The following is a 17,760-nucleotide window of genomic DNA, read 5'->3' as shown; positions in this document are numbered from 1 at the left end:
TGTGACACATATGTGTAGCAGAATTGTAAAGAACAGAGTCATCTGGCTTCTCCTCTACTGGTTTCTTAAAAGACATAACTGGTACATTTGAATAGTATGATTAGTACCAATAGAAAAATGTAAATGTGGGCTGGAAAGATGGCTCAGCCATTAAAGGCTAGGCTCACAACCAAAAACATAAGAAAAATATAAATGGAGGGAAAAAAAAGGTCAGGAAATCCTGGAAATTACTTGAAGTTTTATCATTCAAAAATTGGGGCTTCAAGTGGAGCTCAGAGGTAGGGAACTTGCCTAGCATGTGGAACCTTGGATTTAAACCTCAGTACAACAAAACTACCTCACAACTGACTGGAGACTTGACTGATAACACATCCTAACCAGTGCTCCTCAAGGAGTGATAAAAAGGTGCAAACTATTGCCATGCCACTGATACAAATGTTTAAGTGTTTAAGCACAAAGATGACTTCCATGAAAAATTATATGCCAAGAATCAGGTTTCCAAACTGCCATAACATCCTTTTAAAACCTATTTCCCCAGGTATCTTTGTTACTGCCCAGCCTGCTGTCCTTTGGAGAGAACAGAGAAATCTTATTTCTCAAACAGTTTCTCGATTGTAATAATTTGTCAAAAACACTATAAAAATGTACGTGTAAAAAAGAAAAAACATTAAAAACAATCACATACAAGCTTGGCTCACACATATATATGTGTGTGTATATATATATTATATAAAATGGTATTTACAAATTATCCAAAATACTGGTTAGGACAACCTGGTGATCCAGAAATAATCTAATATGAATTTACATTTAGCTTATGATTGTATATTGAAAACACTTGTAAATCAAAACTGAAATAACCTGTGGTTTTCAATGGAAGGTATGATGATCCAGACCCTTTTGCAGCATCACACAAAATGATGTGGAGTAAACATCTTCACAAAAAAATCAATTCATTTTTATAGGTCTGCTTCTATCAGATAAATATTTTGGAGAGAGAGAGAGGGAGAGAGAGAGAGAGAGAGAGAGAGAGAGAGAGAGAGAGAGAGAGAGAGAGAGAACTTCTTTTTCTCTCAGATATATTTTTAATGAAAATTAATTCCTTTGAATTAAATAACTTTTGAAGGTGGAGGGGTGGTTTCTAGACAAGGTTTCTTTGTGTAGCCCTGGCTGTCTTGGAACTAGCTTTGTAGACCAGGCTGGCCTTGAACTCACAGAGACCTGACTGCTTCTGCCTCTGTCTCCCAAGTGCTGGGATTAAAGGCATGCGCCACCACCACCATTACCCAAGTTTTAGTTCAAGATGAAGAAAAGAAGTGCTTGGAACTACTGGTTCAGTTGGGACTCGAGAAACAGAAAAGATGTTTGCTTCACCAGTCTTCGAATGCACAAACAAACCACGCGTCTCCAGACATAGAATGTTGCTCGAACATTCTATATTACCACCCTCAGAATACAATTTTGCATACACTAGACATACTACACATAGCATCTTACCAAGTGAATCTTACCATTCTTTGGTTTATGGATTCTGTTAGTAACAGGTATATTAGTGGTGACAGTGGGTGATGTAGTACTAGGAGGGTTTACAGTAGCTGGTAATAAAGATGAGAAAGATGCAATTTTACAAGATGCATAAAACAGTTAATATGGCTAAGCAATCTACAGCTAATATATGAAAAATGCATAGGAGAGTTGAAACTACTTCATGCTATTAATGCAATAGACTAAATGCTTACAATGCATAAAATGAAGCAAGGATTTCTACGGTACACTAACAGTCAGTTTGCATGGCTTTGGTGCTACAGTGCACAAAGCTGACACTGAGGAGCTGGGAAAAAAAACACATGTGGATCCTATCCCCACATCTGCTATCAACAGGCTTGTAATTATATGGGAAATTACCATCTCTTTCCAGGAACAAGATCCCAGAGACTGTTTAAAGAAAGTTAAAACACAGGCAACGTGAATAGATTTATACCTTAGAAGTTTTCCAAACTGAGTCAGCCTGGACTGATATGGAGACTAGAGAAATACAATACCAAGGTAACGCATTTCTCTACTTGAAAAGATGGATGTAAAAGAAAAAAGCAAGGAGATGGTGGACATGGACTAAACCAATCATTTTGAGGCCCCAGAAGCTTCACAAATGCTGATTGAGGTATTCCACAAAGATATCCCTTAAAGGGGAGCTATTTTCTAAGCCCTGTGTCTGAAGAGTGCACATGGTACTTTAAAGGTCCCAAACAAGACACCCTTCTGCAATGCTTCCGTGGATTCTTTCTCACGGATCATTATGCCTCTGTAGAAATAAAATTAACCGAGCACATAACTGTCTTTCAGTTTATCTTATGGGCACATTTGTGTTAAGAGCACAGACAGTAATGTGTACAATGACTATTATATCTTTTAAATTAAATTTTACTTAAGAATAAAATGAAGGAAGGTACCAGAAAAAAAATGCTGAACTCCTTGATACAAAAATGTATGCAACTATAATAATTTTCCATTCCAGAATAATATAAAAATTTAGGGGTGGAAATCATTTGGATTTTTTAAAATTCTGAACAATTGTGCTCATCTTAGTGCAAATACATGGTGAAAATGATTTTATTCATTAAGTAAAAAACAGGGAACAAAGGAAGAGAAAGCTGAGTTTTTGGTCCTTTGGTCCATGGAATGAGTATTTTGGTCCATGGAATGAGTACTTATATTAAAATAATAAGAAATATTGAGTTTTTGGAAACCTCAGGTCACAGTTCTTCTGTTCTATTTTATATAACTATGTCATAATTGTATGAAGTTCTTAGAAAGAAGAAAATTAATTTTTCATGGGGAATTGATTGGGAATAATATTCATGTATCTTAAAAGGGAAATCCAAAAATAGTGAGTTTCCTCCTTGCTCTGTCTACCTTGATCTTACTGCTCATCTGTCACCTTTGTGCCATGAACCTCTTAACAAAGCCACATTTTATGGAAAAGGAAACCCATGGTTTTCATGTAGAACATAGAAAATGTTACTTTTTAAGAGTCATTTCATATGACCATGGATGAAAACAGGTCATGAAAAATTAGAAGGAAAAATAATTAACTTTAAGGCAACATATTTTACATACATACACAATTATATTATTAGCATGCAACTACTTAGTATATAAAACAATTTTATTCAAATATAATCATTAAGCATCAAATATTAACACAGGTGATATTAACATTAGATTACTTTAACCATCTTTAATCTTAAGACTTAAGTTTTATATATATAAAGCATATATTGCCTCATGGCCTCTCCTTCAAATCTTATCTAAATATTCAATGTAAGCTTCCACCTCAGTTTATAGATAGGAGTATTTCTTCAAAGTACTACTTGATTGCATATCCAAGATGCCTGTAATACGCTTTAGAAAGACTATGGGGAGAGATAAAATCAACTCTTGTTGAGCAGCATATAACCATTCACATTTAGAAAACTCAAGCTTTATGGAAATGTGGCCAATGTGACCAATAAGTCCCGACAGCACATTATTTGTGCACACACACTGGTACTGTACACTCACACAGCTGAGACATACCCAGAACTTCTGTTTTGCTCTTTCTTGGTTTCTAGGTGAAAATTAAGATAAAAACCAAAGTGGCGACAATCACAACACCCCCAAACAGCAGGTCTAAGAACACAAAAGGATTCAGATGTCAGCTCCTACCTTGACAAAGAGTCCCCAGATGTGAACAGTTCGCCAGCTCTGCTGTGGGGAGCGGGATCAGGTAGGAACCTGTCAACACAGGTCAACACAGAAGCATATGCAAACTTAACTTGTGATTTGCTGATAATATCCAAAAAGTAATATTTTGAAACATGTAATTGGGAAAGCAGGAACAGCCCTCAGTGAAACTACTGACAAGACTCCGACATGAAAATGTCTTTTAATGTGACTGTGCCTTACTTTTCCTGAACTGCAAAATTGTAGAACTGAGATCCCCACTTCGAGATCTTGAGCTCAGTGTTTCAGCCATTCACACATGAAATGGAAGTTTGTCTAAAATATTTGGAGCCTTTTTGAATAAATATAAACACTCAGGGTACATTTTAAAAAAAGATCAGATAATATGGATTACTCATAAGTTACAGGTTTCTTGGTTTGGGTCTGTACTCTGCAATCCCAGAAATACCTTTCTGTGGTTTCAAGTCAGTCTTCCTTCTTTTAACTTCAGGCTTTCAATGACTCCTCTTCAACATGAAACAAACACTGAGCTGATTTTTCTAGTAAAAACATTAGATGTCTCTGTTGCTCTAAATTTTCCTGTACTGAGTATGGCCTGAACTCATTTCAAACGATATGGCATTTTAATACAGACATAAAAATTAATTCAACATTATATACATAAGTATAATATATTAAACATATACACAATATGATGAAAGACATTAGTGTCATGGTGAATTCACTCCAATCTTTAAACATTTGCCCACTTTTCTCATGGGGATACTATGTGAAGGCAGAGCAGGTACATGAACTCGCAAAGTGTGTCTAGTTAGGTAAAATATCTATACAAGCAGAAAATCTCAACGGCATGTAGAAAGGCATGGTTTCCTCTTTCTTGGATGCCACATGCTCATGGAAAGAATTGTGGTACAGCAGAAATGAAATGGCCAGCTGTCCTACAGGCAGGTCTATCATGTGACATTTGCTGGCAAAAAAAAAAAAACTACATGGGTTTCCGCAACAAACACAGACATTTTGCTTATAGCTTATAAGGTGTGGAGGACAGAAAAATGCTGGCTCCTGTGCCTACTCTCAGAGAGGCACCAGTGCAGGCTGACCTCACTGTAACATGGGCCCAAGGGCCACAGGAAGCAGTGACAGCAGCTTGATGAAAAGATTGAACAGGAAGTCCAGCATCCAGGTTTCGAGAGCTCTGAGGCCACCAGACAGGATTTCTGAAACATGTGCCTATGAGGCACTGAAGAGGTCTGTCAGCATGTACGCATGGCAGCACTGGAGTAGAGTAATTACAGAGACTTGTGCATATGATCTGATACGTGTCAGTGCAGCCTGTGGAAGGCCTTCTGGAACACAAGAGTAGGACCACTAAGGCTCTCTCCCAGTGCTGAATCCCATACACAGTAAAGATGCATGCTCAAGCTTCAAGAAATAAATTACTGAGTGCATTATGATTGACAGCTAAAGGACTGGACTCTTTTTTTTTTTTAAAAGCAACTGGAATAAATAAAGGGGCACTTGGTGAAGCCACAGACTATCTTTTGAAAACTTTTTTTTTTAATGTGGGGAGATGCAAGAAGGTAAAATAATATTAATCATTCAAGCCCAACACCATGAGTGTGAAGAAGATGCACTAGAAGAGACCAACAAAAGAAATATGAAGACAGATTGTGCCAGATTTAGTGACTAATTGGAAAGAGGAAGAGAAAGCAAGGCCTAGAGGACAATTTGCTGGTTTCCAACTTGAGACACTGGGCATGATGACATCATAAATGGAAGAATACAGGTTTGAGAAGACAATGGGGTTAAACTTTATAGATATTGCTATATTTAGGTTTCCACTGCAGAGATCTGGGGAGATAAAAACAGCTCTTGGTCAAGGTGGCTTCGCAGAATTGAAGAAAGGAAAGTTGAACGGAGGGTGTGGCAACAACGAGTCGAACTGAAAGGTTGAAGTGATAAACACTGAAAAGACCTTTAACTCCACTGTACAGGAACTCAGTGTCAGTCTCGTGGGAACCATGAAACTCAGACTGCAGAGGTTTGGAGAGTGAATGCAACGGGAGGAAGCCTGGCTGTGTGAGGAAGCAGAGATAGGGAGGGGGGGGGTTTGAAGGCTGAAAACCTAAGCAAGTTTGTACCCTGGGAAAGGCATGTGATGTGGCCAAGTGGAGGGAGGGTGGAGATAGAGGGAGAACCTTATCTTCGGAGCTTTCTGCCCCTTGTGCATGTCCACTCTTTTCAGGACCTCGTTTCTACAGGCACTCACAGTTTAGAAAGGACTTCTGAAAACTAACAAGGCTATCAGACTCATGTGACTGGAGAAATCGCAGCCATTGTAACCCAGCCCAGTGGAGACCCTTGGATGGGGTTTCTGTAGTTCTCAGATTACACACAATGCTGGCAGTCAAGGGCTCCTTAGAGGCTTCTGGAACTGATACGCTATCTCTCCAAGACAAAGAGAGATAAGGGACAATGTTGTGGGAAAGAAGTTCTTGGGCTAACTCCATTTCCACTGTAGTGTGTCTAGGAGCTCAGAGGTGGGAATAAGGGAAAACGTCAGAAGAGCTATGATTTAAAACAAGATTTTGACCATTTTATCAGATTCACTGTATACTTTTCAATCTGTGGCTTCCTTTCAGGGAAAATTGTAAACATTTGCTTCTGAATATTTTAATTAATTATTCTTTTTAGGGGAAGGGCAAGTTTATCAAGTTGCTAGTGTTGTATAAATATTGAGTAGATACCATTGTATTATGATCTCATGGAGCAACAGAAATTACACTTGACTTTTTTTTTTTTTAGGTGAAAATGGCAAGAAAATAAATGATATAATTTAATTAGAAGGAGATTGAGCTGGTAAAGGAAATCTCACATTATAAATATGTGGGGCTGGGTAAACAAATAGATGAAACACAAAAAGCAAATCCTGCCGACTATGGTGAAATTTGTACTCTTAGACCCCTGGGAGGTTGAAGCAGATGCATCAGTTGAGCCCCAAGTTCAAGGCTAGCTCGGTGAACATAGCAAGATGTCACCTCAAATAAATCAAGAAATACTCCAAACACACGCGAACTCTTCATTTATACTCAGTGGCACTTTTGTTACACAGTTTTCTAGGCTTAAAGATGTACAAATTGGGAAACTGTGAAAGAAGAGATGAATCCTTCTTTGGGGACAATGACCAAGCGTCAATGGTGCTTATGGGATCTTTGTGTTTTCTAGTTCTTCAGTCTTCTCAAAGATATTTAAAACTTAAAACAGAGAAATTTAGAGTCATGTTTTATTCATTGAAGAAAAGAAATCTTGAACATGAGGAGCTAGGAATGGGTACAGGTCAGTGGGTAAAGTGCCTGCCCAGAACCCATGATGCCTTGGGTTCCAGACCTACTGCATAAAAGTGGCATAGTGGCACACATCCTAGCACTTGAGAGGGGGGCATAGGAGGATCACATCAAGCTCATTTTTGGTATATAGGGAATTTCAGACCAGCATCAGTTAGGGATCTTGTCTTGAATAAGAAAAACAGGCAGTTGGTAAAAAGCCACTAAGTCTTCAGACTTCCCTTTCTACTTTTCTCTTCCCATCTATACTGTTGAAAGGAGTCACTATTATTTACACAGGTTGTGCTAGAAGGAACTGATGTGTAGCCAGCAGATCGTCTCCTGTCGTCATTAATAATTTTAATAATAGAACAATAGGTTGTAAAATATTCGGAAAGAACGTGTTTTTCAAATTTCCCTTTGTTGATGTTACTAAGATAAATTTTATAATTTTTCATAAATAAATAAATCATAAGATTATTTTATAATTTCTATTTTACATTTTTCTATTCTTTTCTTTTTTTATTTTTTTCAAGACAGGGTTTCTCTGTAGAGCCTTGGCTGTACTGGACTAATTTTGTAGACCAGGCCGGCCTGGAACTCTCAGCGATCCGTCTGTCTCTGCCTCCCAAGTGCTGGGATTAAAGCTGGGTACCACCACTGCCTGGCACATTTTCTTTTTTTATTATGTTGTGTGTGTATGTTGGTGTATATACATGTTTGTATGACTATGTGTATATATGTATAGAGATGCAGAAGTTGATGGCAGATGTCTTCCTCAGTCACTCTTCATGTTATCCCTTGATGACAAGTCTCATATTCAACCTGGAACTCACTGATTCCACTACACTACCTAGTTAGTGTTCCCTAGGGAGGCCCTGGCCTTGCCTCTCCACCACTGAGGTTACAGACATATCATTAAAAGATATTTAGGTCAGTGCCAGTATCCAAACTCAGGTCCTTTACCATCCCTCCAGTCTTCTTTTATGACATCACCACCACCACCACCACCACCACCACCACCACCATCATCATTATTGAAGATCACCTATGTTCCTAATAAGTTTGAACACCCTCAAAGAATAATGGTTGTCATGATAAAGCAATTATATTTTCAGTTAAAAGTGATCTAATAATCTAACAATGGTGAACTCAGTAATGTGTTGTGCATGAAACTAAGGACCAGAAATTGAATTTTAGAACTGTGAAAGTCAGGACTATGATTTATTACATAGTTAATTATGAGAGGATTGAAATTAGAGAGTGATTGGGCCTTAGTAGTCAGGAGAAAAATTTTAGATTTGAGAACTAAAGTCCATTTAAAACTCCATAAATTTCTAGAAAAGAATAACAAAAAAAATGTTGGGTACTTACATCTTATATCTTATCTCTACACCCACAGTGACTAAGACATGGAAGTGCTTAAGAAATCCCGGATAAATAAATGTAATTTGTGTAGACTGTTCGTTGAGTTATACTATACCACTCCTCAGGAAAGAGCAGTAATCAGTTAAATAAATAAAACCAGCAGAGAAAGTACTGTCTGCTCTTTGTGAAAATTGGTGGGCATTAGCCAATGTCTAAACTGTAATCATAACACAGGCAAATACTTGTACCTATAATTAGAGGGTCAGAAAAGGAAATGATCTTTCCTGAAGGTCATAAAACTATTTGAAAATTATTTTAAGAAAAATAAAATGCTATATCATTTAAAAAGAACTATTGATAATGCAATATTTGCATAAGGAAAGATACAATATTTATATCAGGAAAGAAATGACAAGATTTACTGTAGTTTTTAGAAAGACAAACCAACTAAAAATGTTTGATTCAGAGATAATTCTACAATACTTAAAATATAGGAAAACAAAATAGTGTGAGTATAAAATTGTTGTAAGAGTTATTAATGACATTAGTTTTATATTTAAACGTGATATAAGTGGCAACATATTTATATATTAAATGTACTCTGTAAAAGTAAGGGGTACCCTTACTTTCACTTTATATAATTTATCCAGTAACACACAGATGGAAAACGTACTCATTTTCTACCACAAGTGGATACGAGAATAGTCAATACTTGGCAGGCATTGCCAGTCTACTGGAATGCAAGGAATGAGACTGCATGCTCCCATTGGTTACTGTATGCGCTGAAAGCTTGTGCAATTATGATGACCCTAAACAGCAATCACAATGTTTTCTGGGGGGACGAAAGGGAGGCTAAAATGTTAATAGAGCATACTTTATTTTCTGGATTATTGAAGTTTTGCTTAACCAGCAAGGCCAAGATGCAATCTTAGGTACAGGTATTTCCTGTCAGTTAATAAGTGACTTGGATTCTTCAGCCCCAGGCTGATGATTAAGCAGCAGGAAATTCCTTCTCCCACAATCCTCTAACATACATGGCAAGCCTTCTGGGTGTACACGGTTGAGCTGTGGGGGTAGTGTCACCCTGGAATGTCAAAGATGACTGCTATAAAGTTAATGAAAATCAAATGTATTGAGTGTGTAAGAATGGGCTGGTCTTACGATGAAATCATTTTGCAGACTTACAGATGTCTAAGTCGTGGGAGCACACATTTGGTGCATTCTGGTAGTAGTCGGACTTTAGGATGAGACCCTCGGGGCCTGTGTTTAGGAAAATAGAAGGAATTCATGATCTCATGTATGTGTGGAATCCCAAGAAGTTGAAATCATAGAAATAGAAATAGAGTAAATTGGTGATTCACAGGGGCTGGAGGGCAGAAGGTAGGTCACAGGGACTGGACATTATCAACCAAAGACTACAATCCCAGGAGTAGTGAATTTAGAGGATCTATTGCACTACCTAACAGTTGCAGTTGCAAGTAATGTAGTGTGCGCTCAAACTTGCTCAGAAAAGACTGACAATGTCACCATTCTCTGTGTTCCTTCCCCTGATTGCAAAACACTAAAAGGGAATTGCTAAAGATTCAAAGTTTGCTCTCTATGAATACATGTCTAAGTATGAGCTATTAGCTTGGTTAGGCATTTCACAGTTTATATAACAAACCATCTACTGAGACATACAACATAAATACATGCAATTTTGCCAATTAAGATAGCATTAATTAATTAAAAATGTAAAAAAGGGTGAAGTTTCCAGGTAGAAATTGATGATGTATATATTAGCAAATTAACCACCTCAACAACTGGTCTGTTATATCCCTCTCTATTTAGAAAAAGGAGTGGATTAAATTAGATCTTCAAACTTAAATACCAACCAGTGTCAGTCTAAAGAGAAAAAGCAACCCAGGGTATGTGTGTGTCTGTCTGTGTGTATGTGTGTGTGTGTGTTTGTGTGTGCATGTGTGTGTGTGTAGGGTTTACATGTGTGATAAAGGCTGAGGTGAACTTTAAGGCCTCCTCAAAAGGCATAGCCACAACTTCACTCTAGCTCTATCATCCATGAAGAAATCCTAGCCAGGCACTGGTGTTTGTCAAGAAAACCGAATAAGCCGGGTGGTTGTGGCACATGTCTTTCATCCCAGCATTTGGGAGGCAGAGGCCAGTAGATTGCTGTGAGTTTGAGGCCAGCCTGGTCCAGGACAGCAAAGGGCTACACAGAGAAACCCTGTCTTGAAAAAAGAAAGAAAGAAAGAAAGAAAGAAAGAAAAGAAAAGACAAGAAAAGAAAAGAAAACCAAATAATTCATTTTATGTGAAATCTAATATTCTAATATTTGAGTGTTAGAAACAAAGTCACATTGAAAAGCATAATATGTGACAAGTTCAGGTGAAGAATGCAGGTGAGGCTACCAGAACCTCCCAAGCCTAAGGGCTTCGTGACCTCTGGACACAGTCTTTTCCACTGCTGTTCAAAGTGTGAGTTTCAGCAACTCTTGGGATGCCTTGAAAGCTTTGTTCTAGGGGCTTAGTAAATGCGCTCATGAAGATTAACAGTAAATATTGTAGGATGATAGGACCTACAGGTATTGATAGCCAATACTTTAAGGTTGTGGGCCATGCTATCAGACAATTTGGCCCTGTTAGCATAATTACAGCCACTTACAGTGCATAAATCTATAGGCATGCTGTATTTCTATAAGATGTTATTTATGAAGCAAGTTCTCTGCCATAAGCCCTCTCACTTTACCAAACTATGGTCTATCAGATTTTCTCTAATGTCACATAAAAACTCTTTTGGATAGTAGGCCTCTCTATCTAACTAAAATTTATGTCACTGACACCTGAGAATCCATGTTATGGTACTTTAAATTGATAACAGAACCATTTTTTTGTGGGTGTTTAAATCAGGCCTATAATAAAATAAAGTTATCTCTAGAATTGACTTGTATGGTATGAGGAATAATGAGTAGAAGTCTACCTCAATATGCTTTTTGTTACCTGTAAGCACTTCCCTAAATAATTTACATTCGGCTGTTTCCAATGTTGTTACAGATAAAGTCTCCTAAAAAGGAACCTGGGAGGGAAGAGCATTCAAAATGAAGCACAAATGTTTGCTGTCAAATAAATAGCGATAAAACTTCAAAGAAAAATATTGATACTTCTAGGTTAACCAAAAATTTTCATAAAATACACAGCTGGATATTTGATCATGCTGAATAAACACCATCCTACACAGTGAGTGTTTATTTAGGTAATGCAACTAAAATTCTGTTCCAGAATTATAAAGATCGGTATACTAGGGTAGCATTTTGGTGAGTAAAAATTACAAAATGCTTATTAAGTCCTCGTGCTTCAAATCTTGTGACAAAGGTTTTCACCTGTCTGTCCATCATCGTGACTATTTTGTTAGTGATGAACTGACACTTTGTGACCTAGGCAAGCCCATTTCCACTAAGTAAGCATGGCCCATCATCAAATGCATGCTGTGAATGGCTAAACTGGTAACAGTTTTAAAGTGAAAAGAGCTCTTAGTGATAATTTTACAAACAAACAAAACTTTGCGCAAATATGATGATTTTGCATATGTATACATAATTTCTTAATGATAAACTTTTCCACCTAATAATGTTGAAAATGTGAAGACCGTTAAGTTTGCATCACAGACTTACCACAGCTCAGGTTGTTCTCCGCTTTCAGAGCCTGGGTGGAGATGCTCCAAAAGTCATTGTGCCAGTCCACGACATTCCCGGACACACTACAGCTGAGGTTAGAGAGGGCTTTCATGTCCATTGTGAAATTCCAAAGTCGAAAGTTATAGATGCTGCCCTTTAGAGAGGCAATGCCAATTTTGTCAGAGCCCAACACCAATGTCCCATCCCCAGGTATGAAATAACCGATGGTGGAAACACATTGAACTGTTTCATAGTTCTTTTTGAAATTTACACCAATGGAGCCAAAAGTATTATCCCACACAAGACAGAGCTGCTCAAAGCTTTCAGTGAAGATGTCTTCATTTTCCTTCACAGGTAATGCATTGTTCAACAAGCATCTGAACCCAGAAATGAACAGGAAGTAGCCATTGTCGACCTTTTCAAAACTGAGCAGATGTGTAAAGGACTCGTCTGAGTAGGAAAAAGCTACCCAGTCATCATTTTCATTGCCATCTTTGGAGGCTTCAAAGCAGAGTGTGAATGCAGAGATATTCTTAATGGAGACACTTTTTGCAACTGATACCTGGTAAGCATCTAATGTCTGGGGCAAAATGACCTTTTGATTCCTTAAGGACACGGCAACTAGGAAAAAGCATAAAGTAATAACATAATTCCAGAATGTGAGCTAAGATACAAAATGTCAAGTGTCCCTTAGTCCTGTACCACTTTCTTCTAACTATTTTTCTACTTACTCTGTGAGCCTTTGCTATCCTCTTCTCTGTCTCTCCTCTGTCATCTATCTTTTACCAATGGTCTTACATCAAAAAACAACAATAGGCAATCCTACCCTTTCCATCTTTAGTTATGGTTTCATCTCACAATGATGTAAGTGACAGCCATGATTTTTTTTTTAGAAAAAAAATCTCTGTGCAAAAACATTTAAAATTTAAAAAAAAACAAACAAATCTTATGAATTAGGAAAGAGCTAGTTTCAGGGTGATTTTATTTGCATATTATGAATTTTTAAAATATGTTCTTTCTTAATTACTTTCTAAGCATTAACTAGCTCCACTTTTCACTAGCCATGGCCTTTCACTCTTTCAAATATTTCCAGGCAAATCTCATCCCTTCAGAATTTCTGTACCTCCTCCTTTCCCTTACACACTGATTTTTCAGTTTGTCTTCTAATAAATTTACTTGAAAGAAAACATCTTATATGTCCAAAATAAAGCAATTTCTAAATAGGGGTGTTTATACCTTCTACTGGGGTGATATTAAAACTACAGATTTTCATTATTACCAGTGGACTTCCTTAAAAAAAAAAAAAAACAAAATGCAGATCTGGGCGTGTGACATACTTGGAAGGCAAAGGCAATCAATCAGCTCTCTGTGAGTTCAAGGCTGACATGATCTACTTACCAAGATCCATGCCCGTCCTAGCTACAAATTAAGATCTTAGCTTTAAAAAGTAAAAATATAAATCAAAATAAGATAGCTGTTCTGCGCACAGTCTAGAATTCAGCTCTTCTGAAAGCAGACTTTGGGTCTAGTAATTCTAGTTTGGTAATGAGGATTCAAAGCCTATTAGTTTCTCACCCTTAAATTCTGATCCTAACCAGTCACATAAAAGAGCATGGCTCTGTTCTCTAGCCCTGGTGTTTACTGCAGTGCATGTTAAATGGAAGCATAAAGGCTGGTGCCCACCTGTAGTTTACATACCTCTGATGTAGCTGACGTTGAAACCTTTCTTCTGGATGCTAAAGTCACTTGAAAAAGACACATGCATCTCATTCACACTGGAGTTGAATGACATGCCTTTGGCAGTTACTCCACACAATTTTGTCTGGCTGTCTCCATTATCAAGCGATAGTGAGTCATAGATGCAATTGGGAGCTTCCTCAACATCAAAGTCATTAAACGTTATCTGAATGATGTAGCCGGTAGGGGCTTGGAGGGTCCACGAGCAAGACTGGGCGTTAGGGTAGTCATTAGGGTAGCATGGAGAAGCGAAGGTCCCAGAAGGATTGGATAGGACCATCCTGCAGTTGCCACATCCACACACTGTTGGTCATCAACGAGGGGGGGGAGGGGAGAGAAGGGGGTTAGATTATTGTATAATAATCCAAGAATATGACTTACTGGGAACAATCAGACAGTAAACATTTTTTTAAAATGAAAATTAAGAGCAAATGAAAGCACCTTAAGGGGAAAGAAAAGAAATGCCAAGAGTGTTTCAAAATATAAAGACAAAAACGAAATTTTAGAAAGCAAAAAACTTGAGGCTCTGAGAATGCAGTAAAGCATAGAGCAACTTTCTTATTCAAGATGGACCGGGGCCCTGCAGGTACCACGAGAGAGAGAGAGAGAGAGAGAGAGAGAGAGAGAGAGAGAGAGAGAGAGAGAGAGAAGAAGAAGAAGAAGAAGAAGAAGAAGAAGAAGAAGAAGAAGAAGAAGAAGAAGAAGAAGAGAAGAGAGAGGAGAGAGGAGAGAGGAGAGAGGGAGGAGAGAGAGAGAGAGAGAGAGAGAGAGAGAGAGAGAGAGAGAGAGAGAAACTCTTGGGAAATAAATGCTGAAATATAAAGCAGAAAAGGAAACTAGGCAGGTTATCTTTTAGCGGTTTTTTTCAAATTGAAATAACTGTTATCACTGTCCTTTTTGTTTATCCCGGTTGGTGATAATACTCCTGTGTGATCATCTCATGTACTCCTACATTCAGCAAATATTTATTGAGTGTCTATTATATAATAAAAATTGTTCTGTATGGAATACGTGAAGAAGCATGACAGTCTTGATACGAAAGGTGCGCGTTTAGATGTAAACAAAACAATAACAGAAGGTATTGGAAAGTGGTGTGGTGGTTTTCGTTGTCAGCTTGACCCAATCCAGGACAAGCTGGGAAGAGAATCTCAGTGCAAGGCTGTGACTTGCCTGCAACAGTGGATTACACAATGGAACTGTGAGCTAAAAGAAATCCATTCATCCCCAAGTAGCTTTGTTCAGGGTCCTTTATCACAGCAACAGCAAACATAGCTAACGTGAATGATGACAAAGGGGAGAAGAAGAGTAAAGCAAGGGAGAGATCTGTGGTGTGGTAGATGGGACATAGCACAGCTCTCTAAAGGTGATATTTGAACAGAGTTCCTTCCATGCCAGATGCACTCTAGGAGATAAACAATTCAAAGGGTACAACAGAAATAAGGCCCACTGCTTTTAGTCTCTATCATTGAACCATAGGCAGAGACTCAAGTTCCATAGGCCAAATGTTCCTTTGTACTCCATGATGTCAACATCAATTGAGTGAATGTGTGTAAGAAAGTCTTGTTGGATAAAGAGGGAGATGATACTATAGTACTTTTAGTAAGAGAGCATAAAGGATCTTTTTGGTTAATCCGAACTATGGGCTCGACACCAGATGGAATGAGAAACAAGGTCTCCCATGTCCTCAGTTACAAGTGCATCTTCAGTTAACGTTCATGCTTTAAAAATAGTTGTATAACTAGGAATAACGACATTGTGTTCACAACATTCTAAATATACAAATTACTAGAAAACCAATATACAAAGCTTCAAACAATAATACTTTAAGTGTGTTGCGTAAACCACTTTAAACCCACTGTACTCCTTCATTTACTGGGTGGAGTAGAATGACTATGCAATAACTGTTTTGGAGAGCGGCAGCTATTACACACGCCATTTATTCTTTGATACAATGATACACTCAAAGGCTAAGATGTATTAGCCTGCTGAAGTTAGATTTTTCCCGTTGCCATTCCCTGAGACCAGCTTGTGTCATGATGTTTTGTCAACCCTGTTCCCCACCCAGTCTGTCTAACCCTTTCTGTCTTTCCAGAGTTTCTGACATTTTGGACAAGGCCAAGGAGAGAAATGAGAAAACAAACTATGGTTGTCAAGTGTCTGCCCAAGCCTTCTCTTATCTATCTCCAGATCATCATGTGCCATGGCTGCCTTCATCGCACTAACTGGGGATGTTGTTTCGCTTCTGTTTGTGGGATTATTTGCTGTGTGTCTTCTCCCATCAGTCTGCAAGCTCAGTGAACAAAGGCTGCTTACTGGGTAGTTTAGCCAGGCTCCTGGAAATAGTCCAGAGTATTTCTGACACATGAGACGTCAGTGGTCAAGTTTGTAAAGATATAAAAGAATAGGCCTAAATGAACAGAAATGTGTCTAAATTAAAGATGCACACAGGGTGTGCAAAACTATGTCCAATGAGTTGTAAGCCTGAAAAACGGATAAAGAATACAGGAGTTGTGGCACATCTCTGGATAGGGCTTGACGTTCTTCCTTGAAATTAATTCATGCATAGCCTGAGACTGAGGCGACTGAGGCGACTGGGACTCTCAGACAAGTTTAGCTTCTTTTCCTAAATCCTAGGCTCAGAAGGGAAAGAAGTTTTCCTAGCCTATAATTTATACACAGCAATAGACACCAGAGTTTAAAAAAGGAAAGAGAAAAAGAGAAAGACTTAAAAAACAAACAAAAAGATCCACTAAGCTTCATGCTATGTGAGCATGTAGACTAGAGGTGTTGTTTCCTTAAGATGAGATACATTCCCCTATATCTAAGACTCAAGTAATATGCTATACTTCCTGTGTCCATTTACCAAATTCTTCTCTAAAAGCTGAATGGAGAGTACTAAGAATGAAAATTTGGCTTGTACCACTGGCTACGTATCTTGGCCTAGCTCTAAAGAGTTATTTATGTGGTATTGGGCAGTGCCCATGTGTGTATGCCACAGTATGGCCAAGAACGACAGAGAACAACTTTCAGGAGTCAGGACCCTCCTTCTACTGTGGGACCTGGGCATTGAACTCAGGTCCTCAGGCTTGCATAATAATCTCTTTTATCCACAGAACCATCCTGTGGTCCCTTGACCCAGATTCGTGTCTCAGTTTTACCTCCTTTGCACCAGAAGTAATGAGGAACTTATATCCCTCCTAATGTTGTTGGCAGGATGAAATGGGTTAATACTGGAGCATCTTGGGACTTGAGCAAGGTAATCAGTGCTACTATTTAAGTGTTGAATTTCCTTGCTTATTAGTATAACACAAAATCTGTGCATCAATAATTTCCAAGAGTTAAAATAGCACCTACCTTGGTAGACTCTTTGTCTCTCAAGCAGCCTTTGGGAAATGAGACGAGCAATATAGCAGTAAAGGGAATTAAAATAACTTAAAAAAAGTCTCCCACATGGTCAATCTACAGTGGCCGGACAGCATCTCCAGACAGTGCTGTTATATAGACATTATGTTAATGGGTGAAATGCCATGTCAGGAGCCACAGGAGTATGTTCATTAAAGTCACAAACTACATCACTACAAATGGGTTTTGCTATGTATTTTCTCATTCATCATCATAACAACTGATGGCGTTATTCCCATCTCCAGCATTGGCTGAAAAAAAAATATCACTAACAGAGATTATATAACATGCTCAAAGTTATAGATCTAATATGCAGCATAATCAAAATTCAAACCATTTATTCTGAATATGAGAGTCCTTCATGAAAAATAAAAAAGATGGACACAGTGAAAAGATGCAGGACAAAGTGGAACATGGGGATAGAAATTATTAATGGTAGTGTTACAATAAGTAGTGCCACTGTGTAAAGTGAGTATGTTTTCAGAAATTCACTTGCAATGTTAGCAAGTTTAGAATATATTGGTTTGGATCTGACTA

General features: G+C 38.1%; 1 protein-coding gene across 6 annotated transcripts in view; it reads right to left on the bottom strand.

Annotated features, from left to right (window-relative positions):
* Positions 1 to 17,760, bottom strand: part of ADGRG6 (adhesion G protein-coupled receptor G6) — a 186,971-nt gene that overhangs the window by 53,153 nt on the left and 116,058 nt on the right. For 5 of the 6 annotated variants that reach the window (XM_084776096.1, XM_084776097.1, XM_084776099.1 and 2 more), the window contains 4 exons: positions 13,783 to 14,124; positions 12,082 to 12,705; positions 3,706 to 3,774; positions 1,512 to 1,595 (listed from right to left, as the gene is read on the bottom strand). In XM_084776096.1, coding sequence (XP_084632222.1) covers positions 1,512 to 1,595; positions 3,706 to 3,774; positions 12,082 to 12,705; positions 13,783 to 14,124 — 1,119 coding nt within the window. The remainder of the gene's footprint in view (positions 1 to 1,511; positions 1,596 to 3,705; positions 3,775 to 12,081; positions 12,706 to 13,782; positions 14,125 to 17,760) is intronic. The other variant, XM_084776098.1, reaches the window with a different exon arrangement.

This window comes from Acomys minous, assembly GCF_964271855.1.
Source record: "Acomys minous genome assembly, chromosome: 3".
Lineage (NCBI taxonomy): Eukaryota > Metazoa > Chordata > Mammalia > Rodentia > Muridae > Acomys > Acomys minous.
This window is presented reverse-complemented; position numbering and strand designations above follow the sequence as displayed.